Raw genomic sequence first — 13,083 nt, 5'->3', positions numbered from 1 at the left:
AATTCTCAAAAGACTAAAATAAATTAATGTGGTGGTGGATTTTCCTTTGTCTTTAGAATCTAAATTTCACGGGATTCCGCAAGATCCTGAAGAAACATGATAAGATCCTGGAGACACCCCGAGGTGCAGATTGGAGAGTGGCTCATGTTGAAGTGGCACCGTTCTATACTTGCAAGAAAATCAACCAGCTCATCTCTGAAACAGAGGTAGAGTATGTTGATCTCTGTGTTGTCGGTTCTTAAATGCACAGAAATATACCAGCTCATCACTGGTATTCTTATTTTCCTGCAAATCTTGCTAAACAACTTCAGTACAAGTTAACTTTAACATGACATACTTGAATATGTCCCTAATCTTCTGGTATCATTTCTCACAAAAGGATGTCATGTGTCCTGAATTTGACTTAGTCTTCTGCTGCATAGTAAACACAAGAGTCTAGCAACAGCCATGCTATACTGTGTTGCTTTTCCCCTGCTAAATACAGGAGAGCTACCACTTTAAAAAGTGCCTCTTGATCCAGTCGGCAGGGGTTATTTAATTGATTTTTGTGTTTGTTTTTTGTCTTTGGTACTTAGACTGTGGTGACTAATGAGTTGGAAGATGGAGACCGACAGAAAGCTATGAAACGGTTACGTGTTCCACCACTGGGAGCTGCACAGGTGATGGAAATGGAAACTTCACAAATCAGTGTTCTTTTTCCCCTTGCAGATTAGTAGAAGGGCTTATTTTAATAGAAGGATGTGTTTTATCTATGAGGTAGGATGAAAGTGCACAATTAAAATTTGCAGTTAAAAAAGCTAACATGGAGAAAATCTGATGTCTTCTATTCATGTTGAAAATTGCTGCTTTGTCTTCAGAAAACTTGGAAGTTATAGTACAAGTATTAATGTGTCATGGCAGAGTAGAAAGAATATTGAGTTGCAGTTGAGAAAATATTTGATTGTGTTGTTAAAATCTGAGGACTTTTTATGAAGGATGTGTAAAAATTGGATTTTGTGTTCTGTTTCAAGCTCAAAACGAAATGCAAATGGCCAAAACATTCTGTTGGAACAATTGGTCCAACTGGTTGTTTCGACAGAATGAAATTGAAACGTTTCAAGTGTTTCAGTCATAGCGAGCAATGGGGAGACTCAAAACACCCCATTGTTCCCCATGGGTAGCTCCCAGGGACACTAAAGTAGGTGTAGTGGTAGGGCATGATGGGTGGTACTTATCATCCAACTCACAAAAAGAAATGGGCAAGTGGGTGATTTTAAACAAATTTTTAACTTTTCCCCCAAAACCCTATAGGATCCTTTGGGGTTTAGGGAGGGGGAGGTTAAATCTGTTAAAAACTGCATGCTTGCCAATTTCTTTTGTGGGTTGGGTGATCGGTACCACCCATCATGCCCTACCGCTCAACCCATGTTGGTGTTCCTAGGAGCTACCCATGGGGAACAATGGGGTGTTTTGTGTTTCCCCACTGTTCGCTATGGCTGAAACGCGCTGCACTCACAGAATGCACACACAAGTTTTGCATTGGAATTTGCAATGCATTTGGCAACTCTACCTTGAAAAATATTACAGAAGCACACAGTAAAAGGGAACCTGACACTCCCAATTCAGAACACAAATTTCAAACACAGTCCAAAAATGGCCAAAAAAGAATCACTGACACAGAATCCACTGCCAGCCACAGCACCTGCACTGCAGTAACATCATTGGCATGCTGCTCTCTCGCACACAATTATGACTCCTTACTTCCTAGCATTGCAACAGCTGCACAGCAGTAGGGATGTGCACAAAATCGGTTGGTCTGATTTGGTTCAAGGCCGGACCCAACTGGGCTAGTTCGGTCCAGCACCCCCTCAAACCTCTCCCCGCCAAAGTGAAGGCCGAAAACCAGCTGAAGAGGTCCTGAATGGGGTGAGGGGCTGATTTAGAAGGCCAGTGGGGGGAGGTGGAACCTCCCGGCCCCCCGTTGCCTCCAGGAACTCCCCTCGGGGAGTACAAGGTAAAAAATGATAATATTTAAAAAATTAAATAATTTTAAGATCGCGAACCCCCAGAACTTTGGGGGGTGGGTTCGGTCTGGGTCCAGACCGGGGGAGTTTGGTTCTACCCCAAACCGTCGAACCCCCAAACTGGTTTGCACATCCCTACACAGCAGCACTCTTGGCAGCAAGCATAGCCATAACCTCAATTAGATCATCTTCAGCCACATTTTTACTGAATACAACCATTGCAATGCAGATTGCAGAGCAGAGCAGTGAGTGAAGTATAAGTTAGTCTCGAGGTCAGACATGGAGCTCACAGCAGTCACCAAGAAATATTACTACACACATACATGCCTGCCACTATCCATTTATCTCCACAACACAATGTGACAAACCAATCAAACCACAACTCAAGGAAGGAAGGCACCCAAGTTCTGCCTTTGTCAGTCTGAGATCCAGCAAAACCAGATGGTTATAGCAGCAGTAGCACAGCATATTATACTCGGCGCTGAGAAAAGAAAACCACAAAATCAAACCTTCCTTGATTCCTTCTTCCTCTACACCTGATGTATCCTCTTAAATAGAGGCACAGTATAAGGGTTCTCTCTTTCTCTCTCTCTGCCTCGCATTCCCTTTGAATACATTTTAAATTCCCTCCTTTTGTGTTCTCTCCCCTTCTCCCTTCCCCCAGCCAATGGGGTTACAGTTGCCCATGACAACACTTGATTTGTATGATAACAAGCCAAGCAAGGAGATTGGAAGCCAGTGCCAGAAAACCAATCAGCAAAGGAAAAACAGGCCTCCAGAATGGTGCTTGAAATGTAAAAATATTTCAGTCAAAGTGGGGTGGTTCTGCTCAGAGCTTGAAACAGGCCCTGTATATAAAGGGTGTTTTGAGCTTGAAACACTCAAAACGGCCCATTGCAAGTCAAAATGTTTCACCGTTGAAATGTTCTGCACATCGCTACTTTATATACAGTTTTAAAAAAGCATTTGAAAACCTACCACTTCAGCCAAGCTTTTCCAGCTTTTTAAATTTTTAGGATTTAATTTGTGTTTGATTTTAAATTATCTAAATTGTTTTAAATTTTTGTGTATGTTTTTAACTTGTTTTTATGTTATTGTTAATTGCCCAGAGATGAAAGTTTGCGGCTGTGTACAAATCTGATATAGATTAGATAAAATTTAAATATCTATGTTGTACATGGAGCTTTCATTTGAGACTATTTATTTATTTATTTATTTATTTATCAAATTTGTACACTGCCCCAAACTTTCGTCTCTGGGCGGTTAACAATGAAGTTCCTTTAAAAGTTACTCGGCTATTATCTCTGGTCTAACTAAAACATTAACAGTTTACTTGAACTGAGAAGCAGATTATTTTATTCTTAATGCTCCAGACAAACCTTGCCATATGGTCAGACAATTGAGACCCAATTTCAGTATATGGGGCGGGGGGACAGGTTAAATTTTGCTTATTGGCAGTGTCGGAGTGGCCGAAAGTTACCTCCGAGGTAATTTCCAGCCACCAATTTGGGAAAAGGAGCCATTTTGTGGCTCTTAAAAAACCAACATTTTTTCCATGAAAATCATTTAAAAATGGTGGATATTTGACTTTGAGGGGGCATTGCTGGACAACTGCAGACCCACAAAGCATGGTATGGCACTAAATTTTGATTATTTCTGCCATTTCTCACCTATTTTCATTGCCTAAGAACCTTACCTCCCTCGATTCTCAATGCTCTGTTTTCCGCGGATTTGTTACCTGTGGAAATGGAACCCCTGCAGATAATGGGGTCCACATGTATTTTCTCTTCCATTTGCAGCCTGCACCAGCATGGACTACCTTCCGGGTTGGGTTGTTCTGTGGAATATTCATTGTGCTGAATGTTACCCTCATACTTTCAGGTTAGTATATCCCAACAGATAGTTATATGAATCTACCCCAGCTCCTTATTATCTTATCTGAGAATTAATTGCCCCAGAGTTAGTTCCATTGATATTGATTTATTTAATTTATATACCACCTGATATGTTGGTATTTTGATTTTATTTTTAGCCAAACCAGAGTTTTAAGCTAGTGGTAGCTGTAATGAACTTTATTACGGTCTTAGACCAATATAGTAATAAATTATATCTTTGTTTAATACATAATAATTTGGGAAATGGTAAGTACTCAAGATGCTTTCTTGGGTCCCTGAAGGATTCCATTGGAGGGTTTATTTCACTACTCTTCTGACTTTGTGAAGCTACTCAGAAATACATGAGCTGGTTTTGGTGCTTCTGTTTTCTTGTGTTTAGATTTCCTGGGAAGACATTTAGTGCTTGTTGGTAAACAATAGGGATGTACAAACAGCTTTGACATTGAATAAGTTCGATGACGAACCATCCCCTTTTCGTCTGATCCCAGACCAACACCCCCCCCCATTTTTGGTTAAAATATAAGATAAAATAAATATTGTTTTACTTTACTCCCTTTGGGGGAGTTGCTGGAGGCGGCGGTGTGTGTGTGTGTGTGTGTGTGTGTGTCCGTCTCCATGGAGGTTTCCCCTCCCTCCGCCGGCTTTCTTTATGTTCCCCTCTGGCCAGTTCGGCTGGCTCTTTGGCTTTCCCTGCTCTATCAAGAGTGTCTAGGCACATTGTAAAAAAACTAATGAGCATATTTATCCTGTTGCAGTAAGGGAAGTTCATTACATTCTAATTAAATATGTTTAATCCAGTTCAGTTCTGAAATTCTTTATCTCTCACTTGTCCCTGTGTATTCTGTAAACAAAATTTACTGTTTCCCCCACTGTATGGTTTTCAGTAGCCTTTTAAAATGCATGTCTGAGATCTTTTCACATCATGTAGCTTGCATATTTTTGAGCTCCAGGTGTCCTTAAAACCATCTGCATGTTTGTGTTCATTTGGTAATTAGAAATTGAGAGGGTGTTCAGAATGGGGGACAGTTGTTGTCAAAATAAGGCTTGTAGTAGCATGATTGTTATTCTCAGACATTTGTGTTAAAAATGATGTGCAGAAGCTCTAATCTTGTGAGAAGCCTGGAGGTGATAAACTGGTCAGTTTTTCAAATAGTTACCCTGTTCTGCATGCAACTTTGTCGTGGAGTAGTGAGTGTGTTGTCCTTTGGGGTGCTGTGAAACACTGAATGTTGAATCCTGATTCCTCAAGTTGGAAGCATGTCTCATTCATCTTTGTGAAAAACTTTCTTCCAAAGAACTGTCTTAAAGGCATTTGTATAGCAGCCTTGGAGAGGAGTACAAAATACTTGACAAACTACAAAAAGGTTGCAAGTTTGCTCATATTTATCTGTCAGCAAACCCTCCAACATTTCACAAAGGGAAATAGGGACATTACTATGGCGACACAGGGGGTGTTGCCCAGTAACCTAGTGGTCGTGGTCCTGTGTTCCAAAACAGTTGCATTGATATTGGAAAATACAAAAAACAGGTTAGTCGGGGGGGGGGAGACTTAAAATAAACGTAAATCATACCAAAAATAAGGATGGGAAACGAACACATACTCGACTCATAGCATAATCTCCATGCTATGGAACACTTTAAATACCCTGTCACATGCACAATTCAGACCATACAATGGTAGGATTTGCCAGCCTTTCAGTGAAAGCATATGGGTGAGGTATAGGGTTGCCAACATTGCGTTGGCTGAAATCGGGACGTGGGGGGCAGGGGGCGGGGCCACCTAGGGGCAGGGCTTGTCTTGGCCCCAGGTGGCAGCCGCTGCTGGGCGTGCTTAGTGTCACCATCATCCATCACCAGGGTGGGTGGGCGGCACTGGCAGCAGAGTGGGACAGGGGCGAGAGCTCTCCCACCTCCCAGTTAAACCATGTTAAGTCTGCTGCCTGTCATCAGAAACATGAAAAGGGGTGAGGACTGTGCAGGAAATAGATTTGCTGTTGCAAATTACTCTAGTGGAAAATGGAGTCTCACACTCTATCTCTGAAATTGAACTGAAGGAAGAACAGCAGGTGCCCCAACTGTCCCCCACCCACCCCCCGCTCGGGGGGGGCAGTTTTAATAGGGGACGGGGGGCAGTGGGAAGGAAGGAATCCTTCATTGCCTCTGCCCCTCTCCTACTCTGGAGCTGCTTCCCAGGGTGTTTCCTCCCATCACTCCCCACCTTCCCTTTGCACTCACCAGATCCCTGAAGAGGGCTGAAGCTGCAAATGAGGAAAGTAATGACTACTTTTTGGGGAGGGGGAGCCAAGACAGAGAGGACTGTTCCAGTGTTCTGCCCAGCCCCTTTAGCAGTTTCCACACTCTCTTTAATCCTCCGCCTGCCAAGTCCAACCCAATCCCTTCACCGCCTTACAGTGCAGACTTCTCTGTTTGTCACCAGCACATGTGCAGCAACAACTTTAAAAGTCCAAAAAGAGGTCCGAAAAATTAAAAAAGGTTAAATAAGATCAAAAAGCGGGAGGAAATAAGTCCCGATCGGGACGAACATTTCCCCGTAAGAAGTTGGGACATCCCGCGCAAGGCAGGGCAGTTGGCAACCCTAGTGAGGTAAGGATTCTGTTCAACTCTTGTGATTTGTAAGAATAGAACCGCATGGATTGGTAGCATGTTTTTTTGATTTTGTAACACAAATTCAAGGAGTGGTCTGGCAGAGATCATGCTAAACATTTGTTCGCACAATTTTAGACGTCCAGCTGTTTTTTGCTACTCAGTGCTTCAAGGATTACTGTAAGGACAAGATAGTCCATGAGAGGGATTATGCCTCTTGCTCCTTTGTTTTTATTCCAGCCTACAAGGATACCCAACCTAGGTTTGCTAGGCAAAAGAGGATGTAGGCACTGCAAGGTTTCATTTGACCTAGGACTTAAAGATGTGCATGAGCTCTTCGTGCACTCACTTGCGGGGAGGGGTACCTTTGAAGATGGTACCTCTCCCCCCCCCCACCCACTGCCAGTGTTCCTTTTAGAAACAGCTGTCTGGGGCTATAGCACTGTTTCCTGCAGTCACACGCAACATTCGCTCTCACACAAAAAGGGCGCAGACACACCGGCTATTTGTGTGGTTAGCATTGTGTTGCTGACCATGCAAATGGCCAGTGTGCTTGAGCCCTGGCCATGTTTGTGCCAGTGCCACGTGGGGCTGCAGGAGGCAGCCCTGCAGCCCCATGTGGCTGTTTCTAAAAGGAGAGCTGGGGGGCGGGAGCGGCAGGGTGGGGGCGAGCAGATAAGGAGCTCCTTACTTGCATCTTAAAGGTATCCCTCTCTGCCTGTCAAGCCAGCTCGAATGCCAGCTTTTGAGCTGGTTTGGCGCTTGAAAAAGGAAGCGCCAAGCAGGCTCGTGTTCATCACTAAGGCTTATCATAAATAAACTCAATAACCTGTTTTCTGTGGCCCAACTCAGCTCTGGAATTAAGTAACTTTTATCCAGTGCTTTTGGCCATGTGCAGAAGTCTTTCCCACCACCACATAGCATAGATTAAGGGTAGCTTTATTAGGCTGTAATCCTGCAGGCTGGACAAAGTCTTAAAAGTATGGTGCTGGGAGAACAGTAATAAGCACAGTATAAGCCTCTTTACGCAATCATCCTAATGCAGGGTGGAGGTAGGGAAGCCTATGCTGGATGCTTGTGTGAACCAACGCCAGTCCCCAAGCCCTCACTGTCCAAAAGTGGGTAACCCTGAATCTGTCCCTTGATCTTAATTGAGGTTAAAAGGGCAGAGGAGTTCTCTAGCCCAGGCTTACTACTCGTGTGATCTCCTGCATCCAAATCTGTAGCTCAGGCGGCATCCCCTACTTAAGTCCAGCTACCACAGAGTTCTGTGGCTAGAGTGGACATCCAGCAAGGGTATGCTGCCTGCAGAACATTCTCTAAGGCGGGAGCATCCCCAGCAGTCATTTATGTCAACAACAAATTACATAGCTTGTGCTGGACACTCTCTCTCTCTCTCTCTCTCTCTCTCTCTCTCTCTCTCTCTCTCTCTCTCTCTCTCCCCACCATCCACTGCTCAGCTGCTTAATGGGCCATGGACTTCCAGTATGGCAGCAAGCACATGTGAGGGGAAGGTGCAGTCCCCTACTACAGGAAGGCCCAAGGCGGCAGCTTTGCCCATTGGCCAGTGCTGTTAAGCACATCCCCACCCCATCCCCAGGCAGAGACCACAGAAGGCATTGTACACCAAGTGGGAGGGTGCCGTGGATGGCTCCAAGCCTAGCATGGTCAGTGCCAAAGCACCCCCGGGGAGCAGCCCATGATGCACCAGCACTGGCAGCTCATTATGGGGCTTCCAGGTAAATGGGGCTGTCACTACTCCCACCCACACCCACCCCCTCACAGAAAAGCATCCTGGGAAATGTGGGAGTGCACCCCTTATCACCCATTCCTGCCCTCCAGAATATGCAAACATGATAACGCTTCTTGGAACTACAGGCACCATCAGAGAGATCCAACAGCCCCATGCCATGAGGAAGATGAACCCATCTGCCAGCACATGGAGCCTGGCAAGCCACCATGTCATCCCCTATCCAAGGTGGCTGTAGAAGCATCCTGGGGCAATTGCCCATGGCAAGTGGCACAAGGAGGACAGAGGAACAACAGGTTTGCAAAAGCCCAAGGGAAACAGCGGGGCCAACAATCCCCATTTCCAAAAGGAGAAAGACAAATCATGGACAAATGAGGAGACAGAGGTCCTGGTCAATTTCCTGAGTGTGGACAATTTTCAGATTGAACTCCATGGCAAGTACTGAAAGTATGAGGTGTTTGACTGGATCTCCCAGGAGATTACACAAAGGGGGCACAAGTGCACTGCCACCCAGAACTGTGAACAATTGCATTTCCTCAGGAGGAAGTTAAAGGAGGTAGAGGTGCATAACTGGCTCTCAGGTATCAAGTCCAGAATAATGGCAGCCTACGATAGACTGGCAGAATTCCAACATGGAAGGCATGAGGTCACCCCTGGACACACAGCTGGGATTGGAGTCATGACAAGAGAAGTGGAAGAGAGTGCACAAGCTCACATCCCAGCCAGCTTCCAGGACATCCTGTGCACAGCAGGGCTCCATGCCTCTGTACACGCAACCAATGCCAGGAGCAGCCTTAGGACACAGCAAGCAGCTCCAGAGCCAGGAGTCAGGCCTATAATTTAACTGAGACGTGTATAACTGAGACCTGGATGGGGGAGGCTAGTGGCCCAGTTTGGGCCCAGGTTCTTCTACCATGCTACTCTGTTGTGCAGCAGGCTAGGGGAAGTGGGCAGGGGAGTGGAGTGGCTGTGGTCCATAAGGATACCATTTCCCTTACCAGGGCTCCTGTGCAACTGTTGACTTATATTGAGTGTGTCTTTCTGAGGCTGGCAACTAGGGATAGATTGGGGATTCTGTTGGTGTACCGTCCATCCCACTGCCCAACTGACTCCCTAACTGAGCTGACAGAGCTGGTCTCGGGGTTGGTGTTGGAGTCTCCCAGACTTTTGGTTCTCGGTGACTTCAATATCCATTGTGAGGCCGACTTGTCTGATGCAGCTCAGGAGTTCATAGCGGCCATGGCAACTATGGGCCTATCCCAACTAGTTTGAGGACCAACTCATGTTGCCAGCCACACACTTGATTTAGTCTTTTGTTCGGATCAGGGGGGTGTTCCATGGGTGCGGGATCCTGTGGTTTCCCCGTTGTCATGGATGGACCACTACCTGGTTAAGGTTGGTTTCACAGCCACAACCCAGCCCTGCAGGGGTGGAGGACCTATTAAGATGGTCCACCCGAGACGGCTGGTGGAATCCAGTAGGATTCCAAAAAGCCCTGGAGGGTTTTGGTGTTGGTCCTGCTATTAATTCTGTCGATGCCCATGGTGGGAACCTGGAATAAGGAACTCACCAGGGCAGTAGACATGATCACTCCCTTCCGATCTGCTTTAAAAGTGGCCCCTTGGTATACAGAGAATTGCAGGGTCTGAAGCAGCAAGGTACGGGACTGGAGCGCATGTGGAGGAGAACTCGGCTTGAATGTGACAGGACACAGCATCAAGTCCATTTGAAGGTTTATGCGGAGGTGATGCGTGCGGCAAAAAGACAATTCTGGTTTATGCGCATTGCTTCTTCAGGTTTGCTTCCAGCAGAGCAAAGGTTGTGAGAAGTTTGATTCAGGCTCCTTCCATTTCATACCAATCCCTGGGGACTTTGTTCTGCTGCAATGCTTTTAATGGGTTCTTTGCGGACAAAATCTCTTGAATTTGGGGCGACTTGGACTCCACTGTTTCTGCAGAGTCTATTAAGGTGGTGCCCAGCAATCCCTCTTGCAGTATTAGATTGGATCAGTTTCAATCTGTGATGCCTGATGACATGGACAAGCTGCTTGGGGCGGTGTGGCCTACCACTTGTTCTCTGGATCCTTGCCCAACTTGGCTACTTCTATCTGTCAGGGAGATTGTTGGAGTTAATATCATTAAGTCATCTCTGAGGGAGGGTAGGATGCCTCCTTGATTGAAGGAGGCAATGATTAAACCACTTCTTAAGAAGCCTTTCTTGGATCCTTCAGTGATAGATAGTTATAGGCCAATCTCCAATCTCCCATGGTTGGGTAAGGTGATGGCCAACTAGCTCCAGGAGGTTTTGGAGGAAACTGATTATCTAGACCCATTTCAAACTGGCTTTAGACTGGGCTATGGGGTTGAGTCTGCCTTGATCGGCCTGATGGATGACACTTACCAGGAATCAGTAGAGGGAGTGTGACTCTATTGGTTCTTTTGGACCTCTTGGCGGCCTTTGATACCATCGACCATGGTATCCTTCTGGATCGCCTGGGGAAATTGGGGATAGGGGGCACTGCTTTGCAGTGGTTCTGCTCCTATCTCAGGCAGATTCCAGATGGTGGAGCTTGGTGACAGTTCCTCTTTAAAATGGGAGCTATTATATGGAGTCCCTCGGGGCTCCATTCTGTCACCAATGCTTTTTAATATTTACATGAATCCACTGGGTGAGGTCATCAGGAGATTTAGTGTAGGGTGTTATCAGTACGCTGATGACACTCAAATAACAAATTGAAGCTGAATCCAAGCAAGGTGGAGGTGCTCATTGTGGGGGATCAGAATTTAAGGGATGAGTTAGATCTTCCTGTGCTGGATGGGGTTACATTCCCTCAGAAGGAACATGTACACAGCTTGGGAGTGCTCTTGGATCCAGGCCTCATCATGGTATCTCAGGTGGAGGCTATGGCCAGGAGTGCTTTCTATCAACTTCGGCTGATTTGACAGCTGTGTCCAGAACTTTTTAGAATTTCCAGGAACGATCCTCTGGAAACTAGCTGAGAGTATATGCAGAATATCATCATCTCACCACTATGCCACATCTAGTTCTCAGTTAGGATTAGAGGGAAGGATTTTTAAAAAGGACTTCAGTAACAGAAAGAATTGGAGCAGTGTTTAGTTTAGGCTATGAGCATGTACAAAGTACCTAAATTTTACCAGTTCTCACATATCAAACTAGGGAGGCAGGGAGAGCAAATAAAAATTTCCACAGGAGAAGGTGGAACCTCTGGCAGACTTGAGAGCTGGCCACTTCTCCCATCATGCACTGCTTTTGCACAGGTCTGGCAAGCTGAGATGGAACAAGACAGTGCAGCTAATTGGTGGGGTAGAGGGAAGGAATTCAATTTATTTTGCCATTGGCTAGCTAGAGTCATGTGCCTCCCATCAAGAATCCCAGCTCTGGTGTCCCATAGAGGAGATGACAGAAAGCTTCAGCCTGCACTTCCCCCAAGTGAAAGAGTTGCCAAGAGCAATAGGCAACGTAGAGCTCTCAGCCATGGGGAGGAAGAATCTAGGGATGGGCCCGGACCGGTCCGGACCTTGGTGTCCAGATTGGGGGTGGGGGATCACTTTAAGAGCAGCGGGAGGGTTTACTTACCCCTCCCGCCGCTTTCCCGATCTGGCGCCATAATTAGTAGTGTAATTGGGACGGCAGGATATCTCCCTGCTGCCCCTTCCCAGCTGCGGCTCGCTCGGCAAAGCTCCCAGTAATGCCTTGCGTGCGCGCACAAGGCATTACTGGGAGCTTTGCTGAGCGAGCCCCAGCCGGGAAGGGGCGGCAGGAAGATATCCTGCCGCCCCAATTACACTACTAATTAAGGCGCCAGATCGGGAAAGCGGCGGGAGGGGTAAGTAAACCCTCCCGCCGCTCTTAAAGTGACCCCCCACCCCAGTGCTGGACCGCAGTGTGGCGGTTCCGTGCACACCTCTAGAAGAGTCCATCTGCTTCCAATCCAGTGCTGCCTGGTGTAAGAGACCAAGTGGGTGCTGGTGGCTCCTGCTGCTGCCTCTGGGTAACATCTGTGGGGAGAGTGTGTGCAGAATTAGGGCAAGGGGTGAGTGACTTGGCAGTTCCTGGAGTCACCTGCCAGTTCTGGGTCTTCATAGGAACGCTGCGTGTGGCAGCAAATTAAATGCTGGTTTTAAAAGGTTTAAATGTTAACTAGCTGACCCGCACAGAACGTCTGTGCGGTATTTGGGGCGGCGTTTCCCGCCCAGGTTGGTCCTTCCCTCCCACCCCCTCCCTGCCCACGCTTTCTGGCTGGCTTTAAAGCTGGCCTGTTCCCTCCTGGGCCATCTCCTCTTCCTGGCGACCCAGCCACCTCCTCACCCCGCCGCCACCGCGGCCAGGCCCGAAACCGCTGCCGCCTCGCCACCATGGCCAGGGCCACCGCTTCCCCATCGCATCCGGGCCCGCTGCTTCCCTCGTGCAGTTCCTTCCCAATCAGGCCCCATTTTCTCCGTCCTTGCTCCCGTCGCAGCATGTCACAAGAGTTCTGCCTCAAAGACACAGATCCCCATGGTGGGTGGCTAGAGAAATAATTATATAGATATAGATTTTTAAAATGCTGTTTGATTGATTTAGTTTTGATTTTAACTGTTAACTTGATTTTAATTGTTTTTATTTGTTGTAAACCACCCTGAGCCATTTTGGAGGGGCAGTATATACATCAAATGAAGGAAGGAAGGAAGGAGCAGACATGAGGCTGAGCTCCCCTGAGGCAGATGGATGTAGTTGCTCATGAACCTTGGCACCAAACGTGCATGTTCTTTCACAGTGCTGCACATGTCGATTTACTTGTAGGGTAGAGTGGCTAGAGTGCCTTCAGCCA

General features: G+C 46.7%; 1 protein-coding gene across 2 annotated transcripts in view; it reads left to right on the top strand.

The window, feature by feature from the left end:
- The window catches only part of XPR1 (xenotropic and polytropic retrovirus receptor 1), a 169,784-nt gene that overhangs the window by 95,607 nt on the left and 61,094 nt on the right, over window positions 1-13,083 (top strand). For both annotated transcript variants that reach the window (XM_053245279.1, XM_053245278.1), the window contains exons 5-7: window positions 57-206; window positions 576-659; window positions 3,803-3,884. In XM_053245279.1, coding sequence (XP_053101254.1) covers window positions 57-206; window positions 576-659; window positions 3,803-3,884 — 316 coding nt within the window. The remainder of the gene's footprint in view (window positions 1-56; window positions 207-575; window positions 660-3,802; window positions 3,885-13,083) is intronic.

Source organism: Hemicordylus capensis, chromosome 4, assembly GCF_027244095.1.
Source record: "Hemicordylus capensis ecotype Gifberg chromosome 4, rHemCap1.1.pri, whole genome shotgun sequence".
Taxonomy (NCBI): domain Eukaryota; kingdom Metazoa; phylum Chordata; class Lepidosauria; order Squamata; family Cordylidae; genus Hemicordylus; species Hemicordylus capensis.
The sequence above is the reverse complement of the archived record's forward strand: the minus strand, read 5'-3'. Positions and strand labels throughout refer to the sequence as shown.